We start from the raw sequence: 19,914 nt of genomic DNA on the forward strand, positions 1-19,914 counted from the left end.
TTCCAAGGATTTTAGGAGCTATTGACCAGAAACAGAGATGAGGACCAAATATATATTTTATATTATAAATCACAATATCACATAAGGTGACTTAAATTCTCCTATTTTTAATACATTTATTTCAACTTGTTTGATTTTCTGTAATTTATACTTCATCAAAGCTGCATGGGTATTCATGACTGCTACACCTTCATGGGGAAATTTAGCCTTTAGAGCCCTTTCATGCACCTTTGAGCCTCAGTTATACTTTGTCTGATACAAGATGCATGACTTCTGCTTTCTGTTTGCATTTTGCTTGGTATAGTTTTGTCTGTTCTTTTCATTTTAACTCTTCTGGATCACTCTGTTTTAGACTGTTAAAAGGTAAACTGAAGCATATTAAACATTTTAAGAGTTTATTTATGCAAAATTCAATTCAAATTTGGCAGCATTCAGCCTAGCAGGAAGGAGCACCGAGGAGCTGTCTAAAATAAAAGATGTAGGCAGAAGGGAGTGGGAACAAGGAAGTTATACTAAGCAAAAGAGTGGGTTGGTTATTGCAAGGTTACTTTCCTTTAGGGGATAATTCTGATTTTTAAAATATATTTTAAGGATGTTACCTTTCTTTGTTTTGCAGATACACATCGGGATAACAACTTTAATAAACATCAATAAAGTTAAAAAATCGATGAGACAAAACTAGCGAACAGACCCAAATGGGCAAAGGTCTAGTTTAGGCCATGAGCAGCGGCCTGGGAAGACGGGGGTGTGAGACTCACAGGCTGTGTGTGATGTGAGAAGCTCCTGAGGCTTGCTTGTGGCTGCAGCACTATCCACTGGGAACCACGGTCAGTGACTCAGAGGCCCAGAGGAAGCTTGGGGATGGAAGGGGCTCAGCCAGATCCTCAGCATCATCCAGTGTTGCCCCAAATTATTATGGGGCCTAGAGGCACACCACTGCAAGGAGGTCCCCTGAGGGTGCCATCAGAAGCAAGCAGTGTCCATACCATCTAAGCCAAGGCAGAAGCCAAAGGCCCATCAATGTTCAGGAGTGGGATGAGAATACCTGAGAGGTACAACATTCTATGGCAGCTGTCCTCGTGGGAAGGTCCACTTCAGAGGCTGCTAGGAACCCTGGTTGTCATGGTAGGAGAAAGCATCTGGCAGCTTGGGAAATGTGTCATTTCTAGGAGATAAAGCATCTCCACTGAGGACAGGCCCAGCCCAGATTGCTGCTTGGCTGGGAGCTTCTGTGCTTTCTGGGGTGGAGGGTCAGATAAAGTCACATTTAGCAAATTCTTCAGTAGTCATGGGCTCACAGATTGAAGACCATCCATTGGTGAGGAATTCCTCCCAGGACTCAAGAGATGCAGGTGCCTCTAGCTTTAGCCCCAGGGGGTCACAGTCAAGGGTGCGGGAGACTGGTCTCTGCAGCTGGGACAAGACTCTTAGAGGCATAAGAGTGGTCCAACCTTACAACCTCACAGAAGTTCACGGGGACCCTGCAGTTCCCAGCATTGTCCCTGGGGAACACTCTCAGAGTCCCAATGACGTTGGGAGGAATCAAAGGGACGCTGTCAAGGAAACTGGATGTAATACCCTCCAGAGATGACAGGCATGGACCAGGGTGCATCGGGTTTTCGGAATCCAATGGAGGACCCAAGGGTTGAAGGTCAGGGGCACAGCAGCACCCGGAAGCCTTAGAAGGATGCTGGAGCCACGGGCTCAGCAATGCACGGTTGTCCATCAAGGGTTCGCCAGCAAACAGGAGCTGAGATGTGAAGTCCAGAGATGTGCGCATTGTGTCTAAGGAGAGGCGCCTCTTAGCCAGGGCCCGGACAGTCCGGTCCCGAGTCCCCTCTTCCCGAGGACGACGACGAGAACCGTATCGGCCAGTTAGGTGGAGATCCGCAGCACATGGAGCTGGGGTCAGAGGTGGAGTCAGGCCGGGCTCCGCGGAGCTGTAGGCAGCAGCAGCCCCGAGCTGGGCGGCAGAGCAAGAACCCCGGGCCGGCGAGGGGGGCAAGGAGGCAAGACCCACAGGGGCTCGGCGGCGGGTCCCATGGCAGGCGGCCACGGGCAGACAGTGGTGTGAGGCGCTGCGGGACGGACAGTGCCTCTGGCGGAGCGTGCCTCCCCTGGGCGCGCGGACCTCCCTCCAGGCGTTCAGGACCTGGCTGTCCGGCGCCATGGGCTGCGTGTGGTCCACCACGGTCCGATCCTGCCCGCGTTTCCACAGCTCGTAGCGCTCCGGTTGCAGGATGCGCACGAAGGCGTCCATGGAGAAGGCGACCCGGGCCTCCCCGCAGCTGCACTGCGAGGCCACTTTGCCATAATCGATCCAGCGCGGGGAGGCGAAATTGATGGCTTCCGCGCAGTTGAAGCCATGGTTGAAGCCAGAGTGGTAGCCGTAGGGAAACGTCACGATGAACTCTCCAGCCTCCTGAGTGACCCGATCGAAGGGGATGCCGTTGTCCTTGAGGACCGTGGGCGAGATGAGAGCCACCTTGTGCCGCAGGAAGGCCTCACAGCCCCGCGCGCTGCCCGGGAACAGCTCCCTGGCCAGGCGTTCCAGGCGCCGGCCGTGCTCCGGGGGCACCGCGTACCAAGTCTTGGGCTCCCCGAAGTGCAGGTAGTTGATGCTGTAAAGGTCCATGTCCTCCGTGTGCCAGGCGAAGGCGGTCTTCCACATGCCGAAGTACAGGTAGGGGGTGTTGACGCCTTCGATGACCACTCCGCACTCCTGCTCCAGCAGGTCCTGAATGGTTCCCAGGTGTCCAAGGTTCCACTGCTCCGTGTTTTGATCGAATAAGGAGCCACTGACGTCCGCACCATATACTGGTGAATCATAGAGGCGTGTTTTCCAATATTTTCGCTCCAGATCCTCAAAATCAGAGTAGAATGGAGTCTGGTGTTTTTCACTGTTTGTTAAGCGGCGATACTCGCTCACGGTCATGGCTTTCTTCTTTTTGTGGTGTTGAGTAAACACACCTGCCTTTCCAGTGGTCACCTGCTGGAGGGGAGCGGCTATTAAGATGTCATCGATATCATCGTACGTCTGTCTGGCTTTCCATCCTTTCGGTGGAATTACCTTGGCTAGGCCAGCTTGGTGTGCACCTTGAGACTCCATGTAAACAATATATTTGTTGAAATCTTCAAATTCTTCCATGGTTGGGTGGAAGATCATAATCTTCCAACTTGGGTTCTGGCTACCAAAGTGCTTAGACTGCATGGCGACAATAGAATAAGCAACGGACTCCCAGCTTCTTAGGTGTGCTTTGGATACCTGAGAATGTTGGGGAGTACCTTTTCCTTATATTTTCTTTATTTTTAAAGAACTTTTGATATATCTGAGAGGCAGGAACTCAGACTTGAACTTTTAAACAAACGAGGTGGTATCTTCTCCAGGCTTGTCAATCCACCAGAAGGACTCCGCTCTTGTCAGCATTTTGGAGCCAAAGGAAATAGAGTATTTCCCAGAGGAGAGGGCTCTCTGAGCCAAGTCCTGCCTCAGCCTGCAGCTCTGTGAGTTTCCTCTGTTAGGGATATAAGTGCCTGAGGCCTCGCCAGATTCCCAGGCTTGAGTGCATGCGTGGCTTCTCACCTCACTGTAGCAGAAAGTCTCTTCATGGAAGTTTCCAAGCCAAACCTAAAGAAAGTACAAAATATTGAAAATAAGTGGATGACAAAACAAACTAATTTAACATCAAGTTAAAGAAAATTGTATAGCAATCTTAATTTCAAAGTTTGAATTTAAGGGCAAACAGTACACTCTTTTGGTAGGCATGTGAACTGGTGCAGCTATGGTGCATACTATGGAAAACAGTATGGCAGTTCCTCAAAAATTTTAAATAGAACCACCATATGATGCTGCAGTCTCACTTCTGGGTATATATCCAAAGGAAATAAAAACAGAATATCAAGGAGATATCTGCCCTCCCTCATTCTTTGAGGCATTATTCACAATGGATAAGATATGGAAACAACCAACATGTCCAGCGATGGGTGAATGGTCACAGAAGATGTGGTACATATATACAATGGAATACTACTCCACCATAAAAAGAATGAAATTTTGTCATTTGCAACAACATGGATGGTCGTGGAGGGTATTATGCCCAGTGAAATAAGAGAGAGAAAGACAAATATGGCGTGGTATCACTTATATGTAGAATCTTAAAAGAAAAAAAAAAAGTAAAGCTTACAGAACCAGCGTAGAAAAGTGGTTGCAGGGGAGGGCAGGGAAGGGAGGGTAAAAAGGTACACAGTGAATAAAGTCTCAGGAGCGAATGTTAACCATGGTGATTATAGTTGATAACACTGTGATGTATAGTTGAAATTTTCTAGAAGAGTAGGATTTAAATGTTCTTACCAAAAAAAGTAAATATATGAAGTAACTGTGTTAATTAGCTAGATGGGGGGAATCCTTTCACAATGTATATCAAATCACCACAAAGTTCACTGAATATTTTACAATTTTCTAAGTCAATTATACAGCAATAAAGCTGAAATTTAAAAATAAAGAATTAGGGCAAATCATAAGACAGAAAAAGAGGAATATCTAACTGAAGTGTAAGGACATTAAGCAAGCTTGAAACTTAAGGAGTTAAGCACTCAACTCAAGAAATTGGATGCTTAACCCAAAAGAAAAATTAGGGAAAGGAAAACAATGATATAAGCTGAAACAATTACAAAAGAAAAATTAACACCCGATAGAAATGATGACTGAAAACAAAATGCAATTTGTAGACCACTAAAAGTGTAAAAACATAAGCATAAGAGAAAGGAGAGTAAAGTACAAGCAAATCATGTTATAATAAAATAGGGAACACAGATATAAATCTACCTTTATAGAAAGAGTGCCTATGTAAACAAAACAGGAGAAAAGTACAGAACACAAATGTACACATCCTTAACAAGCATTACCCTTAATGTGTAAATACTTGAAACATTCTAATTAAAATCTAATCATTAATTTGCATCGATAGACAAATTATTAGAAATATAGGGTTCACTCAGAACGGGAGAAAATATTTGCAAATGAAGCAACTGACAGAGGATTAATCTCCAAAATTTACAAGCACCTCATGCAGCTCAACATAAAAAAACAAAAAACCCAATCCAAAAATGGGCAGAAGAACTAAATAGACATTTCTCCAAAGAAGATATACAGATTGCCAACAGACACATGAAAGAATGCTCAACATCGTTAATCATTAGAGAAATGCAAATCAAAACTACAATGAGATATCATCTCACACCGGTCAGAATGGCCATCATCAAAAAATCTACAAACAATAAATGCTGGAGAGGGTGTGGAGAAAAGGGAACCCTCTTGCACTGTTGGTGGGAATGTAAATTGATACAGCCACTTTGGAAAACAGTATGGAGGTTCCTTAAAAAACTAAAAATAGAACTACCATACGACCCAACAATCCCACTACTGGGCATATACCCTGAGGAAGCCATAATTCAAAAAGAGTCATGTACCAAAATGTTCATTGCAGCTCTATTTACAATAGCCAGGACATGGAAGCAACCGAAGTGTCCATCAACACATGAATGGATAAAGAAGATGTGGCACATATATACAGTGGAATATTACGCAGCCATAAAAAGGAACGAAACTGAGTTATTTGTAGTGAGGTGGATGGACCTAGAGACTGTCATACAGAGTGAAGTAAGTCAGAAAGAGAAAAACAAATAGCGTATGCTAACACATATATATGCAATCTAAAAAAATAAAATAAAATAAAATGGTCATGAAGAACCTAGGGGCAAGATGGGAATAAAGATGCAGACCTACTAGAGAATGGACTTGAGGATACGGGGAGGGGGAAGGGTAAGCTGGGACAAAGTGAGAGAGTGGCATGGACATATATATATACACTACCAAATGTAAAATAGATAGCTACTGGGAAGCAGCAGCATTGCACAGGGAGATCAGCTCGGTGCTTTGTGACCACCTAGAGAGGTGGGATAGGGAGGGTGGGAGGGAGGGAGATGCAAGAGGGAATAGATATGGGGACATATGTATATGTATAACTGATTCACTTTGTTATAAAGCAGAAACTAACACACCATTGTAAAGCGCTTACACTCCAATAAAGATGTTAAAAATTAAAAAAGAAATATAGGGTTCAACGAAGTTTCTAGACACTGATTATCATACAAAATCTATAGATCCCATACACCAGTTAACAGTCAATTATAAAGTGAAAGAGTAAAATGGTTTTAATCCCTTTAATAACAGAAATACATGGCCCCAGTGAAGAAATCTAAAAATGATATGCATGCAATGCTTGTACTTTAAATGCATAAATAAATGAAAAATTTACCAGGGAAAAAAAGTTGCTTTCTGATACAAAATGTCATCCTTTTCATCTTTATGCTTTAAAGGAAAAAAAAAAAAAAAAAGGCCAAAAAAGTGCTTGCATTCTGCTAGTCTAAAATCTTAATTCCAAATGATGATACACTAGGACCCAGAAAATGGTTTCCTTGAAGGATTCAGCCTCTGAAGGAAACAGGCTGTGCTCAAAGTCTGACTATATATGTCCCACAGCAATTTCAATTCAATCAGTACCACCCCAATTCGAATACCCTCATATTCAATCAAAATCTCTAATTTGATCCCACATAATTTTCAAGTCCCTTCCAATTGACACACTCCTTACTCAGTTCTAGAAACCCTCTCATTCTCATTAGATCGCAGTTCACTCAATGAGGTGCTTTTTCCTGAAAATCTTTGTGATTTTTATCAAGAAAATATTAAGAAAAAATTAACTTAAAGTTGGAAAATACTTTAAAAATAAAAACTCAAGGAAAGGATATCCCAATGTATAGTTCCCTCTCTCTCGCTCTCTCTCTATATATATATGCATAAATAGTGTCATTTTTTAAAACTTCTGGTAGGAAAATAACTCTTTTGCTCATAAGCACAAATTACAGAAATAAAGTGACCTACCTTCTACCAACAAAATCCTGATTCCAGTTGGAGATATTCAAGGACCCAGAGAGAGAGACAGTGTTCTCTGGGCAGCTGGCCTCCAAATGCAGACCCATGTCCTGATGGCTCTGGCTTTCTACCTGGGCAAAGGTATAATTTGATCAGTACCAATCAAAGGTATTTGCTCTGGTTGGTCAGCCCACTTTGTCTGCGCCCTTTTGATTTTTTAAACCAATCTTACAGTGAACTAAGAGGTTGAAAAGAAAAGGATTGGGAAAGTCAAACCAAGCAAATATTAAACAAAAGAAACCTGGTCTAGCAGCAATTAATATCGAATGTATTTATAAGGTAAAAGAAGGACAGCTTATGGTTATCAAAAAGAAACACTCATGGGAAAGATTACAATGATGCACTTTACGCACCTAGACACATAGCACTGAGACATAGAACACAAAGACTGAGAATTATAAGGTAAAACTGACATATTTGCAATCATGGTGGGAGGTTTTTTTTTTCAAACACCGTTCTCCCAGAAACTGATAGACAAGGAGAGAAGAAAATTAATAATGTTATAAAAGTTTAAACAATAAATTTAACAACTTTGATTATATTACCTGCAGCAACCACATAGCAAAATGCTTTTCAACACGTATAAAACATTTACAAAAATTTACCACTGTAAGACCGCATAATAAATCTCAATAAAAATTCCATAGAATCAACATATTGAGTACCATCTTGATGAATCTTTTATTTCAATCATGAAATAAAAGTGAAAGTCAATAATAAAAAACTGAACACAAACATATTTATTAAAAAATGAAATCCACATAACATCTACAAAAATTTCCATATAATTGCTAAAAATCTATGGATTTTTATGTTGTACGCAAGTAGTTAGTAAAACCTAAACCAGAATACCTCAGAATTATTTGAAAGAAAATAAATATAAAAATGATAGAACAATTCAAAAAACAAAATGGAAAACAGCCATATACAAAAATATAAATGATTATTAAAATAGAAGTCTGTTACTTAAAAAATAAAGACAGAAGTGGTTAATAAATTATATAGTCCTCCCTGCTAAAGGAAAGGAGTGCTCCCTTAGCATGAGAAGCAGGTGCAGAGTGGCAAGTGGAGTTGGGAGTCGGGGAGGGGTAATGATTTTATAGAGGAGGACCCTGCCAAACACCATTTTAACCAGGTCAACATCAAGAGTCATGAACTGGGAATTCCCTGGCAGTCCAGTGGTTAGGTCGCCGCACTTTCATTGCCTAGGGCCCAGGTTCGATCCCTGGCCAGGGAACTAAAATCCCACAAACTGCGGGACGTGGCCAAAAAAAAAAAAAAGTCATAAATTACTTTGATAGTATAGGTCCTTGATATGATATGATTAAAATGTGATAAAATTCCCTCTGTAATCTTCCTCCAGAAAAATACAGAAACCCAAGATAATCAAAAGAAAAGCGTCAAATTCCACTAGAGGGGCATCCTACAATATACCTGACCAGTATTCCCCCAAACTGTCAGGTTTCTATACAAACTTTTGGTCAAAAACGAGGAAAGTCTGAGAATCTGTTACAGCCAAGAGAAACCTAAGGAGACATGAAAACTAAATGTAATTTGATATTTTAGATGAGATCTTGGAACAGAAAAAGGACGTTGGGTAAAAGGTAAGGAAATCTGAACCAACGATAGCCTTTAGTAGACAATAACATATTGACATTGGTTCATTAATTGTAATCAATATACCATGGGAAGTAAGATGTTACTAATAGGGGAACATGTGAGTGGGGTCGGGTCAATACTCCCTGATCCACGTGCTCAATGTTTTGTAAGTCTAAAACTGTCCAAAAACTTACGTATTACTAAATATAATATTGTAAATAATAAACAAACAGGAGAAGGCATCAATAAACAATATTAGAATGAAAAAAATTAGAAACATAATCTGAGTTTTGGAAACAGTCTACAATACAACACACTATAAACCAAATGATTCTATGAACCACTATGTGACTTAATTTTTTAGAGCACTTTTAAAAATATTTTAAATTATTAAATATAAAGTGTTCACAGACATCTGTAGAGCATATATGTACAGTTCAACAAATAACTATAGAGTAAACAGAAGTGGAACCACTACCCAGGTCAAGAAATGTAACATTGCCAGGCACCTGGCTGCCTGAATTGCGCTCTTTTTCCCAGATTACAGCCCCTTCTGCCTCCTAGACTGACCTTATCATAACTATTCACATAGTAAATTTGGTAAACATTATAAAATTAAAACTCTGTCCATTTTTGAAAACTTTATATAACCGTGAAGAAACACAAATGAATATATGTACTTTAGTGTATTTTTGGTGTATTTTTTCATCATTTACGCCGTTGCATGCAGCTGGACTTTTCTGTTTCAGGGCTGTAAAGTATTCAACCATATAAACTTTCTACTGTTGATGGGGCTTTGGGTTGTTTCCACTTTTGGCCTCTTACAAACAGCATTGCTCTGAAAATTCTCTGACGTGTATACTGGCCATAGAATATGTAAACTGCAACTTGCCAAATTTTTTCAACACATTTTACCAGTTTACGCACTAGCTGCATGCAAGGGTGCTCATCGCCCTTCACTTTTGCAAATTTTTGGTGATTTTCTGCCTTTTTAGTTTTAGCCGATCAGGTGAGGGCACAGGGGTACCTCATAATGATTTGCATTTACTTGGTTCCTAATAGGGGTGAACCCATTTTTCTGATGATTATTGGCTGATTGGAGGTGCTCCTTCAGGAAGTGCCTCATCAAGTACTGTGTCCATTTTTCTGCTGGGTTGTCTGTCTTGGTAGTAGTTATATGTTCTGCTTATTACTTCTTTACTGGGCATGAGTAACACGATATCTGTTCTCACTATTTGATTTGTCTTTTCCCTCTCTTTTTCATTGTTTTTGATCCACAGAAGTTTCTCTGTACCTCTAACAGAACAAACATTATTAAAAATAGCTAATATATGGTGACTATCTAATGCCAGACACTGTTCAATGCACTCTGCATAGAATAATTTATTTATGCCTTATCTTCATAATGACCCTATAAGGGAAATCCTAGGAACCCTATTTCTCATATGAGGAAACCGCATCAAGGAGATATTAAGAAACTTGGTCAGGGTGACAGATCTTGTAAGTAGGGAAGTATTCAAGCAAGAATCTCCAAGATGATTCCTTAAAAGAAGAACAAAGAGGGGTGACTTCTCCTCTACCGAACTGTGATATTGGAGCTGCAATGGACAAATATATCTACGTACAGAATAGAGAGGCCAGACACAGACACATGGATATTTGGGAGTGTGCCTACGATGGAGGTAGCGTACCAAACCAATGGGGAAGGATGGGCTATTCAATATGTGGTAGTGGCATTGGCACTATTTTGGGGGGTGGAATTGGAGCTTGACCTCATACCACTTACATAAATAAATTTGAGGTGCATTACAGATGGATAAAACACAGAATTTTAAGAGAAAATATTGAAGAAGGTCTTTATGAACTCAGGGTGGAACAATGGCTTAGAGAATCAAAAGCACCATGATGGGAATGTCTGATATATTTAAATGATTCCAAACTAATGACTGTGATGGTTAATTTCACATGTAGACTGGGCTAAGAGATGCCCAGATAGCTGGTAAAGCATCAATTCTGTGTGTTCTGCATGGCTCTTCCGGGAAGAGATTAGCACTTACAACAGTAGACTGAGTAAAGAGCGCCTTCACCACTGCAGGTGGGATCACCCAAACCACTGAGAGCCCAAATTCAACAAAAGAGCAGACTAGGGGTGAATTTACTCTCTCTGCCTGAGCAGACACATCCATCTTCTCTTGCTTTGGGACATCTGATATGGGCGCTCCTGGTTCCCAGGCTTTCGAACCCAGACTCAACCATATTCCCCGTTCTCCATCTTGCAGACGGCCCACCTGACAGATTGTGGGATTCCTCAGCCTCCATAGCCAGATGAATGAGTTCCTCTAATAAGAGCTATACACATATCTCCTATCGGTTCTATTAGTCTGAAGAACCCTGACTAATACAATGATGTAAAAAATTAAAAGAAATTACAGTCTAGGAGAAGTTTGTCATCATACATGAAATAGACAATGAATTAGTATCCTGAATATCACATAACTTCTACATAACAACAACAAAAAATAGTCAAACCAAAAAAAGTAGGCAGAGCTTTAGAGTAGGTAATTCAGACAAGAGGAAATCCAAATGGCCAATAAATACAAGAAGATGTGCAGGATCAGTAGCAATCAGAGAAGCTGTTCTCTGCCCATTTTGATTAGGTCTGAAAATATAAAAAAGTGGGTCAAGGTAGGGAGAAACCAGAACTCTCCCACACTGCCAACACAGGTGGAAATTGGAGGGCAAGCTGGTTTTTCCTAAAAAGTTAAAAGTGAACATAAACATAACCCGGTTATCCTATATACAAAGATGTTCTGTAAAGCATTGTTTGAAATAACAAAGACTTGGAAATAACCTTATTGTCCATCAGCCGCAGAAGGAATAAAATAAAATAAATTACACAGATCTAGTAGACATTGGTGAACTGACTAGGGACTATAGATAGGAAAGTCTTTAGATCTTGTAACTGTAATATTGACTTTTTTAAAAGGTGATGGTGGGGGTATGTTGTTAACACCACACGACATACTACTTTCGGTTTCGTAGCCTTTTGTCTACAAACTTGATGAATATACACTGGACTTGTGATTGTTATTTCTCAGAAGTGGAGAGAGGCCTAGGAGAGATCGTGGCAGTAAGAACGAAGGTGGCTCTATCCTTGCCTTTATTTAATTGTCATTGCCAATGTCCCTTGCTTTTCCAAGATTAAGTATAGCAACAACTTACTGGACATGGAAGAACAGCTGGATCTGGGCATGTTTTCCTGAGAAGAGTGGTCCAGATTGTGAGTATCCAACTTGAGTGTGCCGGTTGACTTGAAATAAAATAGAATTTTCATTACAATTGCTTGATGAACCCCCTTCATTACCACCCCCAGCTCCTGATCCTTTCAAGAAGACTAATTTTTTTTTTAATAGAAGTATAGTTGATTTGCAGTATTGTGTTAGTCACAGGTATACAGAAAAGTGATTGTTATATACATATTTTTTCAGATTATTTTTCATAATAGATTATTACAAGATATTGAATACAGTTCCCTGTGCTATATAGCAATTCCTTGGGTTTTTTTGGTTTTGTTTTTGTTTGTTTTGATTTTTTGTGCAAATCCTTGTTGCTTATCTGTTTTCTATACAGTCGTGTGTATCTGTTAATCCCATACCCCTAATTTATCCCTCCCCTGCTCCCTTTCCCCTTAGCTAACCACAAGTTTGTTTTCTATGTATGTGAGTCTGTTTCTGTTTTGTATATAGATTCACTTGTATTATTTTTTAGATAACACATATAAGTGATATATTTGTCTTTTTCTGTCTTGCTTACTTCACTTAGTATGATATTCTCTAGGTCCATCTATGCTGCTGCAAGTGGCAATATTTCATCTTTTTGTGGCTGAGTAATATTCCACGGTATGTATACACCTCTTCTTCTTAAACCAATCATCTGTTGATGGGTACTTGGTGTGTTTCCATGTCTTGGTTATTGTAAATAGGGCTGCTATGAACACTGGGGTGCATGTATCTTTTCGAATTAGACTTTTCATCTTTTCCGGATATACGCCTAGGAATGGGACTGTTGGATCATATGGTAGCCCTATTTTTAGTGTTTTTAAGCAACCTCCATACAGTTTTCCATAGTGGCTGAACCAATTTGCATTCCCACCGAAAGTGTAAGAGGGTTCCCTTTCATCCACACTTCTCCAGCATTTATTATTTGTAGACATTTTGACGATGGCCATTCTGACAGGTGTGAGGTGATACCTCTCTGTGGTTTTGATTTGCATTTCTCTAATAATTAGCGATGTTGAGCATCTTTTCATGGGCCTGTTGGCCGTTTGTATATCTTCTTTTGAGAAATGCCTACTTAGGTCAAGAAGACTAATTTAGGAACCAGTATACTGGTAAAACTAAACTGTATTTTTAACATTGCTACTCTTTATTGGGCAAAGGAAATTTTGTTTCAAGTATAAAAGTGGGTGAATACATAAGGAGTATAGTGGAAGAAATATTTTCTGAAGTTTATTTTTGTTTCTTGGCCTTCAAAACCCCCAATTTGGTTATCCTAGGTTATTTGGAGCGTGTATCTGCCGGGAAGAGATTGTGATATCCCTGAAATATAAAAAGGAAAATTTCAGTTTCTAAAATTTAAAATAGCAATATGAGCCAGAATACTGTCTTCATAGAGACTTTTCAGAGTTCCCTTATTTCTCTGCACTGTCATATCCACAACTGACCTAAATGAAAGGACCAAAAGCCCTCAAGATCTCAGTTACTTATCACCTGAAAGTTTACTCCTTGCTCATATGAGATCTACTATGGTCCAGTTGCTCTCCAGGGCTGCTGCCTTCCCAGTAATTCCAGTCTGCTTCCATCATGTGGTCCCACCGTCTCAATACAGGGCTTAATCATCTTTCCAGCCAAGCATCTCACTGCCATCCTCCACTGCGGATCCTGAGTTCAGTCTCTCAGCTTCAGTTTTCCACAGAATATACTACCACACAGTTGCCTACCTGCATGGTGATAGGGATGAGATGTGGGCTTTTGCTACTCCTCAAAAAGAACTTCAAAGAAGCCTTACTTTTTCATTAGTTCTGCCTGTAGTCTGACATGGTGCTTCAAATTCCAGATTCTTACTGAAATTCTGTAGGGGAGAGCTGGAGGGAAGAGAGATGTGGTTTGATTCTCTGAAGTGTTTCCTTCTGCATCCAAACTATCATGTTCAATTTCCAAAATTTATTCTGAGTTTGGCCACTTCTGTGCATTTTCAACACTATGGCCTAAGTCAGTAACCATCAATTCTCACCTGTATTACTTAGATGTTCTAACTACTTCTCCTGCCCCCAAGGGGTCCACAGAACAATTAAGGTGATTAGTTAACTATGCAAATTATATCATGTCAAGTGCTGTTTTAAACTTCCAATGCCTTCTCATTTCAAGTTGAAAAAAACTCAAAATATTTCACATGAGCTACAAGGTCCTACATACCCTGGACCCTGCCTCTCCCTTCTCAGTGCCCCAGATACAAATGAGCTTCCTCTCTATCCACACAATAACACCAAGCTCTGTGTTAGGGCTGTTACACTTGTTGTTTCATCCAAGTGGAAATCAGCTCTGGACCTTCCTTCTTGTCACTTGGGACTCAGAAAGGTCTCCTGCTCTATGAAGTATTCCCTGACCACCGGAACCACACTGCCCATTCTGCACTAGCATCCCATCACCTTTAATCTCTTCACAGAACATAGGCCCACTTGAAATTGTCTTGTTCCTTTATTTGTGGATTGGTTTATTGGGATGTGTCAATGACTTAACGATGTGAAATATACATACAGCATTGAGAAGGCAGTGGAGACTTGGAGAGAAGATTTTTCACATGCTGGCACTTTTTGTCCTATGTTTGCTCATCCCTCCTAGCAACTTGGATCAGCCGAGTGCCAGGTGATTCCCACCAAGTCATCCTTCAGATCGGGCTGCAAACCAAATCCCCCAACCCAGCCAGCCAGCTGGAACCCAACAATCAACCCCAAACTCACTCACCAACATCACACAAGGCAACCAGCTCATAAAAATAAGTTTTGCTTGAAATGTTTTGATATAATTATTAAGAAAAGTGCAGAATAAACGACCACCTCTCAGTTGACTGACTGAACAACACAAAAAATAAAGTCAGATTTTAACATTCTGGTTATCTTTAATATATTTAATAAAGTCAGATTTTAACATTCTAGTTACCATACTGGCAGAGTACACATTATCAGTACATCAAAGACTCAGAAAGTTTATCAGTTATTATCTGAGTCTCTACTGACCTAATTAGTCAAAAGGGCCTAGTTTGGCAAGAAAAGCGGGAAGGGAAGGGGGAAGAGGAAAAGGAGAGAGACTGGAGAGTAATAAAAGCCCAGGGTTCTTTAGAAGTTCAGCAGCATCCAGAGCTGGCCCACAGGATGGGAGTGTGAGGTAGATTGGGCTCTGGCGACCTCAGCAGGATCTAGTTCCCAGAGCCACTAGAGTGTCCAGTGCATGAAACCTCAGTTTGTGACACAGGAGTTAGCAGTGTCCAAAGATTCCAGGGTCTGGAAGGAAGAACAAACTTTGGAGAATTTGGTAAACACCACGGACCCAGCACGTCCAGCGGCAGCACAGGAGGCACTCTCATGCAAGACTAGTGACCTGCAAATACCCAAAGCTCTGAAATGTAAATATGACCAGTCTCAAAGGATCCCCACGCAAGAGCAGTGGGGTAGAAAGGCATCCCCTGGGCTTAGGGGACAGGGCCACAACCACAGCCAGAAGCCGTGGCGGGATGCTGGAGCCCAGGGCTGAGCGGGGCGGCGCTGTCCGGCGAGGGTGCATCCACAGGCAGGGGCTGAGCCTCTGGGTCCAGAGCTGTGTGTAACGAAAGCCTCCTCTTAGCCCTGGGGGGAGCAGCTGGCTCCTGAGTGCCCTGTTCCCAAGGACGACGACGAGGGCCACATCTTCCAGCTGGGTGGCGATCCGGGGCGGATGGACCTGGGGTCGGCGGCTGGGTCGGGCCGGGCTCCCCGGAGGTGCTGGTGGCCGCATCCCTGAACTGGGCGGCAGAGCAAGAACCCCGGGCCGGCGAGGGGCGCCGGCACACAGCACGCACAGGGACTCGGTGGCTGGTCCCACCGCCCGCGGCTACAGCCCTACGGGGGCGCAGAGCGCGGCGGGGCAGGTGGTGCCTCTGGCCGAGAGCGGCTCCCAGGGACGCGCGGACCTCCCTCCAGGCGTTCAGGACCTGGCTGTCCGGCGCCGTGGGCTGCGTGTGGTCCACCACGGTCCGGTCCTGCCCGCGTTTCCACAGCTCGTAGCGCTCCGGTTGCAGGATGCGCACGAAGGCGTCCATGGAGAAGGCGACCCGGGCCTCCCCGCAGCTGCACTGCGAGGCCACTTTGCCATAATCGATCCAGCGCGGGGAGGCGAAATTGATGGCTTCCGCGCAGTTGAAGCCATGGTTGAAGCCAGAGTGGTAGCCGTAGGGAAACGTCACGATGAACTCTCCAGCCTCCTGAGTGACCCGATCGAAGGGGATGCCGTTGTCCTTGAGGACCGTGGGCGAGATGAGAGCCACCTTGTGCCGCAGGAAGGCCTCACAGCCCCGCGCGCTGCCCGGGAACAGCTCCCTGGCCAGGCGTTCCAGGCGCCGGCCGTGCTCCGGGGGCACCGCGTACCAAGTCTTGGGCTCCCCGAAGTGCAGGTAGTTGATGCTGTAAAGGTCCATGTCCTCCGTGTGCCAGGCGAAGGCGGTCTTCCACATGCCGAAGTACAGGTAGGGGGTGTTGACGCCTTCGATGACCACTCCGCACTCCTGCTCCAGCAGGTCCTGAATGGTTCCCAGGTGTCCAAGGTTCCACTGCTCCGTGTTTTGATCGAATAAGGAGCCACTGACGTCCGCACCATATACTGGTGAATCATAGAGGCGTGTTTTCCAATATTTTCGCTCCAGGTCGTTAAAATCATAGTGTGGTGGAGCCCGGTATTTTTCAGTATTTGCTAAGTGGTGGTATTCACCCACGGTCATGGCTTTCTTCTTTTTGTGGTATTGAGTAAACACACCTGCCTGCCCAGAAGTCACCTGCTGGAGGGGAGCAGCTATTAAGATGTCACTGATATCATCATAGGTCTGTCTGGCTTTCCAGTCCTTGGGTGGAATGATCTTGGCCACGCCTGCTCGGTGTGCACCTTGGGATTCCATATAAGCAATGTATTTATCGAAATCATTAAACTCTTCTTTGGTTGGATGAAATACCATTATTCTACAACTTGGGTTCTGGGCCCAGTTGGACCTAGACTTCATAGCTTTCATTAATAAGCAAGAAACTCCCAAGTTTTGATTTATGTTCTGGATAGGGGAGGATGCTGGAAAACACTACTTTTTCAAAAATGGGTTGGACTATATCAGCAGGAACCCGCAGTAGACTTTAATGCAATGAGTTGATAATATTTCTTAGGCTTGCTGATTCTCCAGGGGACTCCACGCTGGGCAGAAGCCTTGCTCAGGACTGATGCTGGCTGAGCCTGCAAGTCTCTGATGTCCTTGGTTGACACTTGGCTCTGTCCTCTTGAGGTCTAGTGAATCACCCAGCCCTGGCTGGGTATCCCAAATGTAGTGTCTTCAGGGCAGTATTGGAAACTAAACCTAAAAAGAAAAAGAATAGAGAAAGGTTGAAAACTAATGTTTGGAAATAGTTACTAGGGAACTACAAACAAGACACCACCATGGACTTTAATTGCATATTCAAATAAAGGCTAAAATTTCATAAGATTGACAATACAAGAAATGGTGTTGTTGTGAACAATGGAAATTCTTGTACTCTAGTAAGGAGAATGGAAATCATTACATTCACTTTGAAAACCTATTTGGACAGTATCCAGTAAAATTGAACTTACACATGTTCTATGATTCATGCCTAGGATATGTGTATGTCTGTGCAGTGAAAGTCAATTCCAAGAATGTTCAGAAAAACATGATTTCAGTAGCCAAACACTGGAAACAACTCAAATGCCAGTCAACATTAGAATGGATAAGTACATTGTAGTATATTCACACAATGGAATACAATACAGCAATGAAGATAAACAAGAACTACATGAAAATATAAGAATAATTCTATAAACATAATACTAAGCAAAATTATCCAGACTCAAAAGAATACCTATTCTCTGCTTCTATTTATATAAAGATAAAAAGGAGGCAACGTAATCTATGTTAGAAGTCAGAGTAGTGGTTACCTTTGTGAAAGAGAGAGGTTGTGAGTGGAGGTGTGAGGAAGTCTCTAGAATGATGTGAATATTCTGTTCTGAACCCAGCTGCTGGTTACACAGCCATCAGAATGGCTCCTTGTCATAATTCATCAAGTTATGATGATTTTCACAAATTTCTGTGAAATAAATTTGTTTAAATGTATTTAAATTATTTAGATAAATTTTAAAATATAGTTTAGGGTGAAAAGCATTAAAGGAGACAGATCTCTTTCATTGTACCAAAAGGAAAAGGAAGGGTGATTGAAAATATATGAACTAAACATTCAATTGAAAAGGCTACAAAATAGAAGAAGAGAAAGAAAGGGTATGAGTAAAAAAATAACAAAGAATAAAGACAAAAGTAATGAAAGAAAACACATACAAGACAGAACACTGATGACCAAAAATATTCTTGGAAGAAATTAATAATAGCAATAAACCATGGGCATAACTGAGCATAAGAAAGTAGGGGAAAATAAACCACTAGGAATGAAATAGTGTACAAAAGAATGTTTAAAATCTCAAAAGAGAATCTTAGGAGAAACTTGACAGCAAAATTTTCAAAAGATAAGAGAAAAGAATAAATGACTGGAGAGGAAACATATCCAAAATGGATGCAAGAAACACCAGAAAGCTTGAATAATACTCCAGTATAAGAAGTTGGTTCAAAGTATGACCACTGAAAGTCCAGGAAACACATCATTTTACATGTGAATCTAGAAAAGTTTCAAGAAACAGTTAACTCTTATTGTGCAAATTGTTTCAGAGTATAGAAAAAGTTGGAAAGCTACTCAGATGAGGCTATTCTGATCTCTGATAGCAAAGCGAAAAAAGGACAATAAAAAATAAAGCTACAGGCCATCTTTGTTTATAAGCATAGAGGAAAGCATAAAATGGAATGTTATCCAACGAAATACAGCAGTATAATCAGAGAATAATACATCATGACCAAATAGAATGCAAGGATGACTCAACATTGGAAAATTTAATGATATAATTCAGAATATTAACAAAGTAAATGAAAAATATCATCATCTTATAGGTACCACAAAACCATTTGATGAAATGCAAAATCCATTCATGATTTTAAAATTCTTACTTGCAAAGCATCAAGAGAAACTTGTTTGGTAAGATGAAGAATTTCAAGGTACAAACTAGCAAGGATCATTTTTAACAGTGAAACAAAAGTAACATGCTCATTAAAGTTAGGAAAAAGAGATGCATCAACATGAAAAGTTACTCAACATCACTAATTATTAGAGAAATGCAAATCAAAACTACAATGAGGTATCACCTCACACCAGTTAGAATGGACATCATGAGAAAATCTATAAACAACAAATGCTGGAGAGGGTGTGGAGAAAAGGGAACCCTCTTGCACTGTTGGTGGGAATGTAAATAGATAGAGCCACTATGGAGAAGAGTATAGAGGTTCCTTAAGAAGCTAAAAACAGAATTACCATATGATCCAGCAATCCCACTTCTGGGCATATACCCAGAGAAAACCATAATTCAAAAAGGCACATGCACCCCAATGTTCATTGCAGCACTATTTACAATAGCCAGGTCACGGAAGCAACCTCAATGCCCATCGACAGACGAATGGATAAAGAAGTGGTGGTACATATATACAATGGAATATTACTCAGCCATAAAAAGGAACGAAATTGAGTCATTTGTTGAGACCTGGATGGATCTAGAGACTGTCATACAGAGTGAAGTAAGTCAGAAAGAGAAAAACAAATATCGTATATTAACGCATGTATGTGGAATCTAGAGAAATGGTACAGATGAACCGGTTTGCAGGGCAGAAGTTGAGACAGAGATGTAGAGAACAAGCGTATGGACACCAAGGGGGGAAAACCGCGGTGGGGTGTGGGTGGTGGTGTGCTGAATTGGGCGATTGGGATTGACATGTATGCACTGATGTGTATAAAATTGATGACTAATAAGAACCTGCAGTATAAAAAAACAAACAAACAAACAAAAAACAACTAATACTAAACTTTCTTTGGGTTATTTGTATGGAAATATGTTAATATAAAGGTTTCAGACATTACATGAAATTTC

The 19,914-nt window shown here is 41.5% G+C and overlaps 2 protein-coding genes across 2 annotated transcripts; both read right to left on the reverse strand.

Annotated features, from left to right (window-relative positions):
- Positions 1–1,251: 1,251 nt before the first annotated feature.
- Positions 1,252–3,214, reverse strand: LOC137771796 (lysine-specific demethylase 4D-like). Its single transcript, XM_068555459.1, is given in 2 exon segments — positions 1,252–1,390; positions 1,392–3,214. Coding segments are annotated over 2 exon segments (1,959 nt in total). The 5' UTR covers positions 3,212–3,214.
- Positions 3,215–15,340: 12,126 nt separating this feature from the next.
- On the reverse strand, positions 15,341–16,906 carry LOC137771815 (lysine-specific demethylase 4D-like). The gene has a single exon (XM_068555490.1). The coding sequence runs from the start codon at positions 16,904–16,906 to the stop codon at positions 15,341–15,343; it is 1,566 nt and encodes a 521-aa protein (XP_068411591.1).
- Positions 16,907–19,914: the final 3,008 nt, after the last annotated feature.

Source organism: Eschrichtius robustus, chromosome 11, assembly GCF_028021215.1.
Source record: "Eschrichtius robustus isolate mEscRob2 chromosome 11, mEscRob2.pri, whole genome shotgun sequence".
In the NCBI taxonomy this organism is placed as follows: Eukaryota; Metazoa; Chordata; class Mammalia; order Artiodactyla; family Eschrichtiidae; genus Eschrichtius; species Eschrichtius robustus.